General features: G+C 40.4%; 1 protein-coding gene across 3 annotated transcripts in view; it reads left to right on the top strand.

Moving 5' to 3' along the window:
* LOC111873190 overlaps positions 1-17,643 on the top strand; it is a 36,638-nt gene that overhangs the window by 14,891 nt on the left and 4,104 nt on the right. For 2 of the 3 annotated variants that reach the window (XM_023867699.2, XM_023867702.1), the window contains 4 exons: positions 2,096-2,310; positions 3,908-4,163; positions 5,458-7,608; positions 10,922-11,143. In XM_023867699.2, coding sequence (XP_023723467.1) covers positions 2,096-2,310; positions 3,908-4,163; positions 5,458-7,608; positions 10,922-11,143 — 2,844 coding nt within the window. The remainder of the gene's footprint in view (positions 1-2,095; positions 2,311-3,907; positions 4,164-5,457; positions 7,609-10,921; positions 11,144-17,643) is intronic. The other variant, XM_023867700.2, reaches the window with a different exon arrangement.

Here is a 17,643-nt window from a genome sequence, read left to right as displayed (position 1 = left end):
CTGTATATATATATATATATATATACACACACACACACATACACATCGTGCAGTTCATGCCCTATATACGTGTATATATATATATATACACACAAGGTGGTTCAAATATGACTGGGACTGATTTTTTTTTTTAAACCATAATTGCCAAACACTTACTTGCACATGTCAGTCTTCAACATACTCCCTTCTGGAGTCAACATATTTTTTCCAATGTTCTGGAAGCATCCTGATGCCCTTTTCAAAAAAAGGCTTGTGGTTCGTGGTGTATCCACTCCCGAATAGTTTGGATGACGGCGTTGTCGTCCACTAACCACATGCCTTGCAAGTCTGATTTGGGCCTTCCAAACAGGTAGAAATCACTTAGTGCCAAATTGGGACTGTACAGTGGATGTGTCAGAAGGTTCCATCTCAATTTCTGGAGGGTTTCCATTGTTGTTTTGGCTGTATGGGGGCATGAATTGTCTTGAAGGTAGGCTACCCACTTTCCACCTGTCTTCTGCTTGGATCGGAACTTTTCCTTCACGTCTTTTGCCAGGAGGTCTGAGTAATAAGCTGCATTGACTGTTCTGGCATCTGTCAGAAAGTCTACATGGATAACCCCCTGCTAGTCCCAGAAGAACGTTGCCATCACTTCCAGTCATGTTTTAACCACCTAGTATATATACAAGGTGGTTCAAATATGACCAGGACTGATTTGTGTGTAAACAAGCCGCACTGTGCAGCAGCTGTGTGATCTTGAGGGAGTGAAGCCACAACCTCCACCCTCCCTCCTGTTTGGGTTAGAACCTGTTCAGTCCTGTCTGGGAGTTGCTAGAGTGATGAGCGAACAGAAGGTACCGCGGAGCATGGAACAACGCATTGTGATCAAATTCCTTGTTGGAGAAAACGTCCCATCTGCTGAAATTCAGCACAGACTCCAACAACAGTATGGGGAAGAGTGTCTCTCATGGACCCATGTGTTTGAATGGTGTAAGTGCTTCAGAGAGGGCAGAGAGCGTGTGGAGAATGAACTGCATGATCATTGGAACTTCCCATCACCGAGCCAAACACTGATCGTGCAGACGCGCTTATTCATGAGAATAGGCGCATCACTAACAAGGAACTTGGAGTAATGCTGTCCATTAGTGTTGGTAGTGTATAAGACATCATGAAATACACCTGCACTATTGCAAGGTGAATGCACGGTGGGTACCACGCACTTTGATGAACATGAACAAAATGGTGCACATGCAAGTTGCCAGTTATCTCCTACAGCAGTTTGAAGATGAAGGTGATTTTTGAAGCCTATAGTGACCACTGATGAAATGTGGGTGCACTACTTCATTCCCAAGTCCCAGCAGTCATCACGCGAGTGGCGGCATATCAGTTCTCCCAAACCTAAGAGAGCGCGGAGGAGCCGTTCAGCAGGAAAAGTGATGGCAACGTTCTTCTGGGACTGGAAGGGGGTTATCCATGTAGACTTTCTGACAGATGCCAGAACAGTCAATGCAGCTTATTACTCAGTCCTCCTGGCAACAGACATGAAGGAAAAGATCCAATCCAAGCGGAAGACAGATGGAAAGCGGGTAGCCTTCCTTCAAGACAGTGCACGCCCCCATACAGCCAAAACAACAATGGAAACCCTTCGGAAATTGAAATGGAACCTTCTGACACATCCGCCATACAGTCCCGATTTGGCCGCAAGTGATTTCTACCTGTTCGGAAGGCTCAAATCAGACTTGCAAGGCATGTGGTTTGTGGACAACGACGCTGTCATCCAGACTGTTCAGGAGTGGATACGCCGCCAACCACAAGTGTTTTGTTTTGGGCATCAGGATGCTTCCAGAAAGTTGGAAAAATGTGTTGACTCTGGAGGGGAGTACGTTGAAGACTGACATGTGCAAGTAAGTGTTTGGAAAGTATGTTTTTTTTTTTTTAAATCAGTCCCGGTCATATTTGAACCACCTTGTATGTAGTAAGCTAGGAGTTCAGCTGTGTAGTATAATGTGGTGTCTGCAGTTTTTTCAGTTTGTTGATTTGAATAGGGTTAAATATTTTTGTATGCTAGTTATAGTTGTTTTGGACTGTGATATTAAAGGACTGTGGATACTCTCAGTTTCAGAGGAACGAACAGTATGTCAGTTTCATTATTCAGCATGGCCAGATCATGGCGTACCTCCTTTAGTGCGACCACTGTTGGATATGGTGAGGTTGGTTCGTGACACCCAAGCTTCCGAGACTCTGCCAGTCTTAGTTCATTGCTCAGCAGGTTGTGGACGAACTGGTACCATATGTGCTATTGACTATGTGTGGGGTCTTCTTCGAGCTGGAGTAAGTATTTTCCACATTATCAGAATTTTGTTTTGGTGTTTTAGCATCTAAGACCACCTCTGTGGTCTAGTGGTTAGAGTTCCTGGCTACAGATCCTGAGGTCCCAGGTTCGATTTCTGGCACTACCAGATTTTCTGAAAAGTAATGGGTTTGAAACAGGGTCCACTCAGCCTCATGAGGATAACTGAGGAGCTATTTCAAGGAAATAGCGCGTCCAGTCTAGAAAACCGAGATTAACGGCTGTGGGGATTTATTGCGCTAAACACACGACACCCTCTATCTGCAAAAGCTGGTACTAACTTTGCCGACAAGCGGTGGTTGCTTGGTCGGTATAGTTCTCTTGCGGACTAGAGGCCATGGAGTTTCTTTAGCTTCTAAAATTAGCTTCATGGGACAGGGTCTTCCTTAAAATATTGATGACTCAGCCAATCAAAGAACTCTCTGCTTTTATGGAACCCAAATGTTTAGTTCTATTTTAACAGAAACCTGCCATTGGATCTCATCTATAACCATTAGAACTGAGTCCACTCTTTCACACCTTAACATCTGTAAGACACATTAATATTATTCTTCCATGTAGTATATCTGCATTTCCAATGTTTTCTATTCCTTCGAGTTTTTATAACCAAAATTTTGTATGCATGTGACATATCCCACAGATCTCATTTTCTTAGTTTAATCACCCTGTGCATTAGATGAAGACTATATATTATGGAGTTCCACTTTTCTAAATTTTAGGTTTCTAAATAGGACACAAGATACAGAACTATTAGGCTTATTTTGGACTCTATCCATCATCTGGTATATATAAGACAAAAACCACAACGTTTCAGAGACTGGATCTGTCTCCATCCTCAGGTGGATGGGGCATGATAGTGATTGAGACTAGCTCTTTCTAACAGACCCAACTGAGTAGGTGTATCCTGCCCCATCCACCTGAGGACGGAGACAGATCCAGTCTCCGAAACATTGTGGCTTTTTGTCTTATAAATACCAGACGATGGATAGATTCCAAAATAAGACTAATAGTTCTGTCCAGCATACACCATCATCAGAATCCTTTCAAGTCTATTAGGACACAGTATAGTGATGCCTGTTGCTAGGCACACTAGTAAAACATCAGTAGATTACATGAGCACGAAATATGATATCCAACTGTCGATATTCTAGTGAAAATCTGATTATTGTGAGTAAAACTTACAAGTCAGTAAATCTCAACACATTGCTTAATGCTTTTATGGGCTTTGATGTGATGCTTGTGGACTGGAACTTCATGGAACCATAAATTGAATCGATTTACAGCCTCATAACATATTTCTCTGAGATTAATTTTAATAATCTTCCATTTCTGCTTCGATCCTCCAAATGACCTATTTCTGAGAGGTTTTCCTGTGAGAGTTTCGTACTCAGTGACACATAATAAAATTTTAGGTATATTTCAAGGCACAGTATCTGTTCATTTGATCACACAAATGTTTAACACTATCCTGGTGCGTTGATACCATGCCTGCCTGAAGTGCAAGAAATTGTGTTCCTGTAGATTCTGAATTTTTGTTGTTTTACTTTACACGAATCTTCCTCCCTTCTTTCATTTTAGAAACTCAACAAGGACTTCAGCTTATATAAACTGGTTCAAGATATGCGAAAACAGCGGATTGCCATGGTACAGACCAAAGAACAATATGTTCTGGTTCATCAGGCTGTGAGAGAACTTTTCCGTGAACAATTGCGCATGATTGATTCTCATCCCTATGAGAACATTGATGCAAATGGAATGCCATTAGTAAAAGAGGAACAAGAACCGATGTATGCCTGCCCCACCATAGCCGATCCTGCAGAAAATTGTAGTGAAGGTTAGCTCCATTTTTCAAGAAGTCATTTGATTTTCATTAATTTGTGTTTAAATTATCATGGTAATCTGTGATAGTTAACAAACTGAGTGTAAAATGCATGTTAAAATTTGGTCAAACAGCAACTTTATTTGTAATAATTTGTATTTTGGCATCAGTATTATGCCATCATTAGACCTTTACATTCAAATGAGTAGAGAGAAAGTTTTGTATGTTATGAAGTAGTGTAGCCTGCTAATTTGAATTAGATGAAAAAGAGTGTCTGATAGCACAGAGATCTGTATACTTTAGAAGTAATATAAACTTTCTGGCAATAACTCAAGTGGTGTAGTTACTTGGACATTTGTATTATGTTAGTCACTTCATGTAATTTTTTTCTTAATATTTTCAAATGAGTACCTGAATGATATTTTAATTCATTCTTGTATATAGTGATATTTTAATTCATTCTCTTATATAGATTAGATTTTATTAGCAACTGAATGACAGGGAAGAATTTAGTTTATGCATTTTTAATGGTTTTCAAATAAATAATATTATACCATGAATCTGAACATTCACCTCCATCTGGTGCTGAGGTCAAGAATTGTGGAGCTATAACTCCACTCCCCGATATATCTATGTGGAATGGGGCTTAATTAATTAAGCACAGGGACAACTTTACATTCTTTTTTTCCTTAGCACTACAGCCCCAGTGGGCCTAGGCCTACCTCCATGAACTTCTCCATTCACTTCAGTTTTTCTAGATCTTATACATTCGGTAGGACTCCTTGGGTGGGTGATCAGCTCATCGCAAGGCCTCTACCTGTACACAAACACAGAAAAACGCACACACACAAACTAAACATCCATGCCCTGAGTGGGATTTGAACCCACAATCCCGGTTTCCAAGCGAGCGAAGACAGTACATGCCTTAGACTGCTCGGCTACCGTGACCGGCCAACTTTACATTTTCCATACCCTATTTGTAACAAACATTGGTCGCCCTTGCTTTTTATTTTGAAGGTTATGTTTAAATCTTGGTCCAGCGACCTACTATCATGCCTGGTGGTTTCATGGTTTTCCTCAGTTCCTTTAGGCTAATGCTTGGATAGTAGCTGAAATGGACCATAATTGTTTCTTTGCATATCCTTTCTAATGCATTTTTGTTAATCCTATCTTTTGACTCTACGTGGCCTGAGCTACTGACACCATCATTAAATAAACCATATTTGTCTTTGATACACGCTGGTATATTTTACTGACTGAATACGAGTACTGTATTTGATTCTCATCAGTTATTTTCTTTTTTCTTTAGAAAAACAAGATGGAAAGGAAAAAGAATTTGAAGAAAAAATTCCTCCTCTACCACAGAAGAAAAGAGGTCATATTGCATCTTCCAAACAGGAAAAAGAAGTTGAAAATTTAACTGAGAAGCAGAGGTCCATTGTAGAGCAGTCATCTGCAAGCATGTCTTACAAACCTCGAATTGCTAAGTTGAAGGCTTTATTTGAACGTAGCCCAGCAACAAGGGAAAGTAGAAGTTCACAGTCTAAACAGCGGCACTGTCAGCAGGTTTCTCGAAGTCATTCACTTGGTGCTGTCCGTGTCAGGACTGACAGTCAAGAAGACCAAGTGGTTGTAAAAGCAGAAGGACAGAGAGAGAGTAATGTGAATAGCCCTGTTTTATGCCATGCAACTGTGCATGTTCCCCAGATTACCACAATACAGGGATCCTATCCAACTGTCAGGCCAACTCTTCCTGTCAAACGTAGTAAGTCACTGAAAGTTTTAGGTAGCAACCAACATCGTAAACTTTCTTTAGCCACAGGTGTAAGCCCTCTTACACCATTAAATATGTCAGATGATATGGTTAGCTCAGAGAAGAATGCCACATCTGTGAAACCGGCAGATAGAATTCTATCACACCGAGGTGAAAGTGCATCAAATTTGAAACCTTTAGTTCCTCCAAAGAAATATTTGACAGATAGGAGTGGAGAAGTTAGTATAAATGAGCCTGATGTTGACAGCAGTAGATCTTCAGAGCAAGATGATAAACACTGTATATCTCAGACACAGTTAGACTGGATGAATCGTTATGAAGACAATAGAGTGGTTCCTAGAAGAAGGCGGAGTTTGGAATCTGTTAACTTTGAGGATGTGGCAGTACCTGGAGGAAGTGGTCTTAACCATCATGATCCTGTTTTACCACCACCACAGCAATTGAAACTTACAGGTGGTGTTGCCTGTAAGGTGCTGCAGGGCAGCAAAAATTACCTTGTTAGCAATGTGAAATGCAATGTTTCATGTGATCAGCTGGAGAAGAAAGTGCAGAATTGTGAGGCTGCTGATAGTTTAACAATAGAAGCTCAGAGGAAAGTAAATGCTATTGTTGCAGGCTTGGGAGTGCGAGAACGAAGGAACAGTTTTCGACAGGCTGTGGGCACCAGTCGAGAAGTAGAGGTGAGATCAAATGGAAAGTTGAGAGAGTATGAGGCAATTTGGCCTAGTGTTGGTAATGTTATTGCACCTCCATTGAATGGGAGCAGTGTGCAGACACAAGACAATTTTTCCTCAGGGTCATATGTAAATGTTATCTCAGAAAACAGTTCTACTGCAGATTTAATGCGGTCCCAGTTACTGCAAACAAAAGTGAAGTCAGGTAATTGGTTTCAGGCACGACATCCTCGAGACCCCATAGGTGACAAACTTCAACATCCAGATGAAAGGAAACACATTCCTTTTTCCAGTGTACTGATAAACAGTAGTGTAAGCCAGATTAAAGGACTATGTAGGGAAGGGTTAGAACCAGAGCAGAATATGAACATGTATGGGAAAGTTGGCAGTTCAAATGTCAGACTTGGAAAACTGGGTGTTCAACCGAAACATGTCTTAGGAAGTAAAGTGTTGAGTCCAGACAGGACTGGATTACATCACAATCATGTGGGGACTGATCCAAAACTTAGTGCAACTAAGTCTGCTTCTAATGGTTTTAGTTTGTCAGTTGATGCTAGTAACAGTTTTCAGTCATTAGCTTTGTGTAAGTTGACAGACCAAGCATCAGAATCTGCTGCTTTGAGGCCTAGGAAGCTTAAAAATATTCCAAATTCTAGATCTATCAATTTGAAGACTAATTCAACACAAGAAAATAGTTTGCAGACTGCAGATGATCAGGAGTTGAGGACACATCCTTGGGGCGGAATGACAGCAGCTGCAGGCAAGATGCCAGCAAAGGAGGTCTCTTATAAATGTAGTCCTTCTAGTGTTCCATGCCACAGAAATGCAGCAGGGTTGGTTGTAAGTCATGGACCAGGCCCAAGAATAGGTAATGCTGTGCAGAGCCAATACAAGTCAGTTCTAGCAGTTGGTGGTGCCATCTCCAGGCCTACAGAAGTTAACAGCAGCAGTCATATGGCTGCATCTTTCACCCAACCTAAGAAACAGTGCAGCATGCAAGAAGTTAGTTATGGTATGTATTGTATGTTCACTTCCAGAATTCTCTTGACTTTGACTTATGCATCAGTGTTTTGTCTGTATTGTGCAAAGAAGATGTAATTTTGTCATACAGAGCTGCTGAGCATTAGTTTTAGAAGAAATGTATAAGATCATTCTAACAACTTGTTTTTACAGAATTTTATTTATTTTTTTGTTTTTGTTTTAGTGCTGTACTAATCCTTTAACTACAACTTCATTACTTTGTTTAAATACCACACACTCCCATTATGAGATGTAATGTGTATAGATATTGTCATAGGTTAGTGACTAAACATGTTTCAGGTTGGTAACTGAATTTATTGGATACTACAAGTGAGAGTTATGAAATAGGTAACAAATGGATATGAAACATAAAACATCTGATATTTGAACCCAGTAAAAACATTTATTTCTTGACACCCCCCACCAACATTTATATGCTTGTCCCATCTCTTTACCAGTGCAGAACATGCAATCAAAGCTGTTCACTAACTATAGTTGGGATGCGTCCACAAATTGTGTCAGTGAAGCTGTTTATGATTACAAGCCACAGAAGTCAGCAACAGGATGAAGGCCTAGTATGAGCGCTTAACTAATTCCACAAGATTCCAGGAGACCAAGTCTGGTTGTATTGCCTGATCCGGCCCATACAAAAGTGCAGTCATCCTGGGAATGTGCCATTCCATACAAAATCCCATTTAGGGGCAACATTTTTTTAATCACCTTAGATTCAAATAAAATTCTCCCAGCTTGTTCGATATCTGTATTCTGCGGCATATGAGGGAGAGTCAGTAAATAGGTCAAAAATGGATATAAAACATAAAATGTGATATTTGAACCTGGGGAAAAATATTTCTTGACATATCCTCCACCAAGAATACACTTGTCCCATTGCTTTACCAGCTTGTCAAAACCTGCAGCATAGAAGTTTTTGACTGTAGTCTCAGCCACTTCTGCGCCTCCATTTCAGCCTCTTCATAATCAGTGAAATGTCTGCTACCAAGGTAGTTTTTTAGTGGACCAAACAGATGGAAGTCACTAGAGGCCAAGTATGTGCTGTAAGGCGGATGTTCAAGAAGTTCCACTGTCATTCTTAAATTCTCTCCTTGGTTGCTAGGGCTTTATGAGGTCTGGCATTGTCATGATGAAGCAGTAGCCCTCCTGCCAGTTGGCCCTGACATTTTCTGCTAATTGCACCCTGAAGCTTCAACAGAACTTACCAGTATGATGCAGAATTCATATTCTTACCATGCTTCTGAAAATGGGCTAGCAGTACTACCTGAGAATCCCAAAAACATGGTAAGCATAACCTTCCTAGCTGCTACCATACTTGTAACCTTAAACTTTTTGGTTGAGCAAGAAGGTTTGCTGGGATGTTTTCATTGCATTGAAGCATGCTATGCTTTGCTTTGGGTTGATAGTGATGCATCTATGATTCATCTCCAGTAACAGTCCTGTGAAGCATATGTTCTCCTTCATCTGCATACTGTGAGGGATGTTGCGAGGACAGACCCATTCGGTTCGTTCATCCTCGATCCTTCAGTTCTTTGAGCACCCACTGTGTGTACACTTTCCAGAAATTCAAATGATCATGAATTATGCTGTATGCTAAACCATGGGAATACCCTAGTGTAGTTGCTACACTGTCTCTTGTTAGCTTGAATGAACTCCTCCACTTGCTGCACAGTTGCTTCTGTCACAATCTCAACAGGTGACATGGTCGTGCATCATCTGCAACTTTTGAACATCCTTGAGAGAATTTATCAACACAGTTATGGACTGTTTTACGCAACAGACACTTTCCACAATAAAAAGGAAACATTTCTTTTTGAATATCCTTTGCATTGTCTTTTTTACCCACATAAAAAACGCACAACAGAACGCTGCTCTTTGGTAGTATACTCCTCAAGTACGGTCGCCATTTTGACTACCGAAACAGCCTCTGAACATATGGATGTGCATCTGCTACCTAGACTGCCATGAAGCTGGACTGTGCTGCTACCTAGTGATGCATATAGAAGACCTCTTTCATCCATTACAGCTGTTTTACTTCCATTCAGAGTCTATTTACTGACTCTTCCTCATAGTTACTCTTAACTACTGATAAATACATAAATCAATTTATGTACCCCTTTTGAAGCTGGCATAGGTGTCCAGAGATAAGGAGTAGCTCTCTCGAATGGGCCCAACTGAGTAGGTTTTACCTGAAGACAGAGTCCAGTCTCCAAAACATGTTTTGGAAAGTAAGCAGGACAGTTTTGACATAAAGACAAGACGATGGTTAATGTCCAAAAACATAACATTTGTACTAATGTACCATCCTCACACACTTTTAGATTTTAAATAAATTTCATGAGGCTAATGTGCAGTACGTCTTCTATGAAATAAAAAATTTGTATTTACAAGGTAACCATCTATGAGAGGACACAGTTTCTTAAACCAGAGAACCACAACCAATGTTTTGCTTGTCTGGTAGCTTGTCTGTCAAACACTGCTGATCTTAAGTTCATATGATTATGGATATTTCCCATGTTTATGTGACTTTTCTTCCAGTATATTCCAAGATTATAATTTTATTTTATTCACTAAATTGGAAGAGCTATTCATCTGGCTGTGTAATTAAGCAAGTACAATAAGTATAAACCCTCACATTACATAAAATGGAAGCTTTTTGTAGAGAGAATATTTGATTTAGACACAAATTAGAAATGTTTTCCTGAGAACTGAGTTTTTTCCACACTTATATCCACTTACTGGAATTTATCCATTTAATCCCTTACAAATTTCACCTCTTAATACTACACTTTTAGTATTAGCTGGAGTTGTCAACAATATTAATTCATCAAAAACTTAGATTTTATTTTTTGACCTCACAGGAGGGGGGGAACTATGAGAATTTTATTATTATTTATTTGGGGAGATGCTATATGTAGTTCCACTAATATTAACAAGATTAATCAAGTTTCTTAAACTGCCCTGGTTAGAATTTTCATATAATAAGTAAACTGTCATCTGTACAATGTTATATCAGGTTCTTGGGCCTACATACCATGCCATTATGATGTAAAACGTGGATGTGAGGCTTAGACAGAGCTGAGTGCTCAGCTTCATAGTCCAATTATAGAAACAAACATCATTGTTTACTGAATAGGAGAAGCCAGATTGGCCTCACAGCTGTTCTGGATGAAGTTCTAAAAAGGGAAATCCCAGTGCTCTACCATAATTAGAAAACTTCTTATCTGTGTCATATTCCTGACAGTTATATGTGAAATGGTGCTTGATTGGATGCAAAATTTGGTATGTAACAGGTTTGGTAGCGGGTGTTCAGTTGCGCCGAGGTTCCCAAGATGATCTAGCTTTGTGTCCTAGTCCATCTGGTGCTGTGGGACCAGGTCCAAATGCACCATCTCGTGTTCGCCGTCATGCCAGTGTTGTTCTTCTCCGCCGCAGCCTTGCAGAAACAGGAGGGGTTCAAGCGAATTCTAGTATTTCGCAGCCATCTCTTGCTGTATGGAACTCAACGAAACAAGGTTTCTTCCCCATGTTTCTTCGTTTGCTCTGAATGCATGTGCCTCCACAATTACATTAAAGTTCCTCAGTATGCTTAAAATGTTCCCCATGAAAATATAAGGCTTGATCTAAAGTATTGCGGCATGTAGACCCATTGCTAGACAATGTCTGCAACATACACGCAGCCAACAGTGGCATGCCATGGACAGAAGCAAGGGAAGCATTGCTTCCATAGTTAAGAAACGAAAAGAAAAGAAGTCATATATAAATAATTCAATTTGAATAATAAGGATTTGAATATTGTCATTTAGTGCATGTTCCTGCTCAGGGCCACATGCCTCCTTCTCCTCCCTTCCCTTGCTTGGTGGGACGGACAAAGTTTCCTTCGTTATTCTCCGTAAAAATTTGTCGCACACGAAGTGGGCAAGGAAGCAACTTTCGGTTTGCTGGCTAATGCTTGTGATATGGAAGCGAAGGCCTGTGTTCTTTCAATGGTTATGTGAAAATTAACTGTTTATGTGTGATTTCAGTCTTGTTGGGTGTTATAGGTAACCTTAAGTTTTATTAAAATATTGTAAATGTATATTTAGATGGCGTAAGATTGTATTTGTGATCGTATTTTGACGCATCAGAAAGAAGCTATTTGCGTTTAAGGGAAGCAAATCTGTTACTGTGGTACACAGGCAGGGGCATGATTAGACTACACTCAAAGGCCACAGCTAAAATGAATGCTGGCAGACAACGCGACTGCGACTGTGCAATCGAAAGCCTTTTAAAATGGGGGTTTAATAGCAGGGACTTTTCTGAAAAGAAAATAATTATAGAAAGAGGACGACCGACATGAGAGGTGCCAGAACTTAAAGCACAAACCAAATTATGTATGAGGAAATTTAATTTGGAATAGTATTCTAAAACAGAGTGGCTATCCGTTTGCCGCAATATAGGAAAATTGTTTTGTTGGCCATGCCTATTGTTTCTCAAGGAAAAAAATGTATGGAACAAGACTGGGTTTGGTGATATCAACAACCTTTATATAGCATTGAAACGACATGAGAACTCTCAGACTCGCATTATTTCAACAATGCAACTTATGTTCGGGAAATCTCGAATTGACTGTCAACTTGACAATCAAAAGCGCCTGACGATGCTACATGAAATAATGAAACACTTGATTGATATCATCTGCCATTTAGGAAAGTGGCAATTTGGCCTTCGTTGTCATGACGAAAGCATGGATTCTATCGACCGAGATAATTATGTGGAATTAGTTCACTCGTTGAGGAAATATGATCATAAACTCAACGTTCACCTTGAGAATAGTACAGTTTTTACAGGTTTATCGAACAGAATACAAAACGACCTTACTGACTCAGTAAGTGACATAAATTTTGGTGAGTTGATTGCTATCAGTTCGTTTATTAGATACCACTCCTTCCCTTACCAAAAATAGTACAGCATGCCACTGGCAGCCAACAATATAGGAACAGTGTTTTCTATGTATGCGGTTGGACTGTTGCTATGCAAGGCGCACGCTGTGATGTCACATGACATGTTTCCTGCGTATGCAGTGATATCACACAACAGTAGTGAGTAGCGATCGCATGAAGTGTTTATGATGATGCATTGTTTGTCCCTCAGCTATATAAGTGAGTGACAAAGTTCAGTTGTGATGAGTTATGAGAGATAGTAGCAGTAGAATCATGAGAAGACATCGAGTTGGAACTAGAAGTGACAGTGAGTGTGTGTGACATAGTCCTGAGAGCAGAAGGGACTAGGAACCCCTGCCAGAGGAGGGACGATCTCGCTGACAGAAAGGGACTAACTAATAGATACCACTGCCAGTAAGAGGTTGGGACCTCTCTGGCAGAAAGGGGCTGATAGTAAGCACCAGTACCGGTAGGGTATGGAGACAGTAGAAATTAAAGGGGGATGCACAATGGACCAGTAACCAGTCTAAGTGCATGGGGAAACCCACTCCCTCAATACGGAATACGGAAATAGTCCTGAGAGCAGTTAAAGCTACAAGAGAGAAATAACGGTGGAAGGACACAAACAGTATACAGAAGAATACAGGAGGTTGGCCTGTGAGGATTTAAAGTGTGACTGGAGGATTTTATATGTAATATTTGTAATGATTTGAAGTGATAGTTTCTGTGTTGAGATTCATTGCTTGGTGATGACCAGTGGAAGACAGAGAATGCTAGTGGTGTGCAATTGTGAACTAGAAAGTGTGTAAATCAGCGATAGTGCTGTATTGCCTGATCTAAGTGTAATTAAGAGAGAGAGTGTGTAGCCAAATGCTAATAAATCCAATCATCCAAACTAGAACCCATCATTTTCGTCGCACGTACCACCCTACACGTGACAGTATCAAGACTGAACCTGAGGAAACTAAGATACTAATCATACAGGAATGGAGGACTGTGTTTAACTGTGCACAAAAGATAGAACACAATTTGGGTTCAATGAGCAGGTACATTGTTCTGGTGAATTTTTTAACCACCAGAGTCACACTTTAACTGCCATTCACAAAGCACTGCATCACAAAGATATCTTAACATATATCAGTAACAATGTTGATTATTAATCTGATGTTTTGGAGAATATGAATAGTGCAAAACACCCCCATAATTAAAGAGCACGATCAGCATGTACCAAAGTACAAGACTGTAATCTTCATTGTCACTTTGGGCTTACTGCATCAGCCATAAACAGATTTCCATTGGGATATTACTACATTCTTTCAGAGGACATAATTGCACACCAGTGTTGCATCACCTATCATGATATTCTTCAAGAAAGTTTCTGCTGGTTTCTACATATTCAAGCAAGTCAGAAGCCACAGAAATATGTTTTTTTCATTCTGTCAGCAGCTGTGTAACAAATTTGACTGGGATATGTCCTTTTCATGAATAGCCAGTCTTCCGTCATTTTGCATCAAGTTATCCACTTGAAATAATAATTCATTACTTCTACTGGTTGAAAGGACTCCAGGACATAACTTTTGACATATTCATCCATCTTTGTAACAGTGGATCCATTCAGGAGTTTTTGCTTGGCTCACTGCATTTCAAGGATGCTGTTTCCATCAGTTGAAAAATTTGGGTTATCATGTTTCCAGTCTTTTTTTCAACATTACAGGGTGCTTCACAACCTGTCTTCTATACTTAGGAAACATCAATACGGCATTGGTTTAATTTCTCTTGAGGAGCTGTGTGATGTTAAAGGCCACGCCATAGCTCAAGTAGTTACTTGCTGGCTTCCCACTGTGGCAGCACTGGTTCGATCCTGGGATCTGGTCAAGTGGGATTTGTGGTGGATAAAGTGGTGCTGGGGCGGGTTTCCTCCAAGTACTTCGGTTTCCCCTGCCAATCTTCATTCCACCAAATTCTCCATAATCACCTGGGGCAGGTACAATAGGCCAATAAGTGGCCGCCATGCCGAGTGGACCCATTTGGTCTCCACCCCCCACTAAGCGAATTTAAAATTTTAATTTAATGTCATGTTTTAGGTGCACACATGAGAAAAGAGTGTTAATCAGATGAATATATTAACAACTTTTATGACATACACTTTAAATTAACTGTTCAAAATGCCTGCTACAATTTTCAGTGCACAGCCTTGCTTGGTTCAAACATAAGTTTATTGTCCACTGCATTATTTCAGGGTGTTCTCATATGTAAACAACAGCATTCATAATTGGAAGCAAGGTTCCACTCCTGTCTGTACTTTGATCTTGTAGACTATCCCATTCATAAGACCCCATAAGAATGAACAGAGCAGGGTTAGATCTGGAGATCTCAAAAGCCAAGGTATTAGACCAGCACAGCCAGTCTGCTGATTCTGGTTCAAGTAAGCCATAGTGAATGAATGAATAAGGGGTAGGCCATGACTGGTCCTTGCATTATGACCATCATGATTTATTGTTCATCCCCCTTCTGTTTCAGTCCATCAACAGTCCTACACTTCAAAGTGTAGTACTCTTCTTAAAGGGGCATCATGGTATTCATCTGGCTTTATAAAGTAATGCCCCAGGTGATGAAATCTTAAGTAAGCTATAGCATCACAGTCAGGATATGTGTGGCTGATTCATCTTTTTTCAAGCATCTTTGATATGTGGGATTATTGGTTTATTCCATTTTGAAAAGGTGTTCTTTCATGTGACAGTGTGTCCTGTAAGTAGTCCTGTCACCCACTGTTACTGGTTTCTGTTTAGTTTCAATAGTTCTTTAGTTCTTCTGGCAGAGGATCCTTGTAGGAAACCCTTTGCATGTTTGAGTACTGTTAAGGACTCCCAGTAGTATTTTATGTGGTTCCTGTTTGTTTGTCCAGTCCCTGAACACAAAGATCATAATCATTTTGTTGAAATGTCTGCACATTGCAGATAAGGATACAATCTCTGTCATGTATGGTTTGCCATACCTGAACTACAGATTCATAAATATGAGTGGATATCCTTTGAACACTGGTCATTAGGCTATACTGTACTCAGTCCATTATGCAGTCTTCCACAGCATTGGGCCATCGTGCTACAGATTCTTGGTTATCCCTGTTTCCCCTAATCTCTGGTATGTATCACTAAGACATGTCTTCTTGTGGTTCCAGCAGTTCAGAAAACATCTACACTCTCAGTTGCTTCCCTACTGTTACTGTCAGAGAGCCCATGAATGTCATCCAACTTACTGGGAGTGAACTGTTGATTAATTCTGCAAACACATGCATAAAGACAGTAAAGTTTTTACCTTATTCCACCAGAATATCATATTTACTCTTAGCATTGATCAGAAGCAAGTGAGGCAACAAACAACTGAGAACCAGTAGTAGCTACACTTCAACTGAAACCATCACCAGCATTGCCATTTGTTGAATTTCACAGACCTTAACTGAAACTGTCATCACTGTTGCTATGTACTGAATTTCACAGAAGTGAATAATGTAGAACTGGTAATGCAAACCATACAAGGAATTTGTATGAATGAACACACACACACACACACCCTATTCCCTTCAGCCCTGAAGATGAAGGCAGTGTGTACCTCTGAAACATAAGCAACACTGCCCACTTCCACACAATGCAAATGCCAAAGAGTGAATCAGTATCAACAATGAACCACTGTGGAAACCTGAAATTAGTAATGCAGTCCATGTTCCATGTTACATCAACATATTGCATAGAGATACAAAATTTCTGTCACTGTGATGGAAAAACGGAGATCGAGATGTTTCAGAAGAGAATGCTGAGAAAAAGATTTTGATTGAAGTGAAATAACATGTTCCATAACAGGAGGATGTTTCTTGATAAATATAACTACAGGGTGAATTGTATAGAACCGGCCCGATGAATTTGTTAATAATTCCGCAGGTGATGTATATAACCGCTCACAATTACAACATAATCCATGGGCCATGCTGAGTCGAATGGTGTGCACATGATCCAGCAAGTGGCAGCCCTTATGCTACAAGGTTAAGGACAATCCAAAAACGTGTCTGCGGTGCACAGGCAGCAGTCATGGAGTACACTGTTGAACAGCCAGTGTTTCTCGTGTGCATGTACTGGGTGACAGGCTGGATTGCGAACACACAATTGGAATTCAGGAGGAAGTTTGGAGTTCGCAAGAAGCCAGCGAAATCGACTATACAGTCCTTGGCTCAGAAATTGGAAAGGATAGGGACACTTTTTAAGTGAACGTGGTAAAAACCACCCAGAAATGCCAGAAGAAACGATTGCAATTTTGCGGGACAGGTTACTGCAGTCTCCTAAGAAATCATTATGACATCTAAGCCAGGAAACCAGGTATTCTTACTCAGCGTGTCAACAGGCTGCAAAGAAAGCGAATCTTCATCCCTACAAGATCACCAGTGTTCAGGAATCATCTTTAAAAAGATGTGGCCCCCAAAATCCCCCGACCTTACCAGCCCATATTTTTTTCTCTGGGGTTTACTGAAGGACAGGGTGTATGCAAACAAATCGTGTACGTTACAGGATTTAAAGGACAACATTTCGGCTGAAATCAGGAACATCACTGAAGAAACACTGCAGCGAGTCACGGTGAATATGCAAACGCGGGTGGAGGTGTGCCTATTTGAAAACGGCGGACACTTTGAACACCTGCTCTGATCATGGCACACAGTCCAAGATAAGATACGATGGGGTACCCAAAAGAAACCGAACTATTTTTTTTGTGGGCAGAGCTTTTGTAGTAGAACCGCATTTTGCCGCTATGAGTGCATAGAGCTAACATTCCTGAGTCGATAAGCCGACTACCTTTGCTTCAGAAGGTAAGGACTAGTTTTGGCAGAGTTTATAGTGACAACTGTTTTGTGTGATCATCATTTTTGCAATGGCTGATTTTCGTGAAAAGCGTGCAGCGGTGAAATTCTGCTTTTTGCCCGGGAAAAGTGGAACAGAAACTCTTGAAACGTTAAAAACGGCGTACAAGGACGATGCTATGGGGAAAACTCAAGTGTTTGAGTGGGTTTCCCGTTTCAAAAATGGTGAAATGTCAATTGATGACAAACC

The sequence above is a fragment of the Cryptotermes secundus genome, unplaced genomic scaffold, assembly GCF_002891405.2.
Source record: "Cryptotermes secundus unplaced genomic scaffold, Csec_1.0 scaffold540, whole genome shotgun sequence".
Classification (NCBI taxonomy): Eukaryota; Metazoa; Arthropoda; class Insecta; order Blattodea; family Kalotermitidae; genus Cryptotermes; species Cryptotermes secundus.
This window is presented reverse-complemented; position numbering and strand designations above follow the sequence as displayed.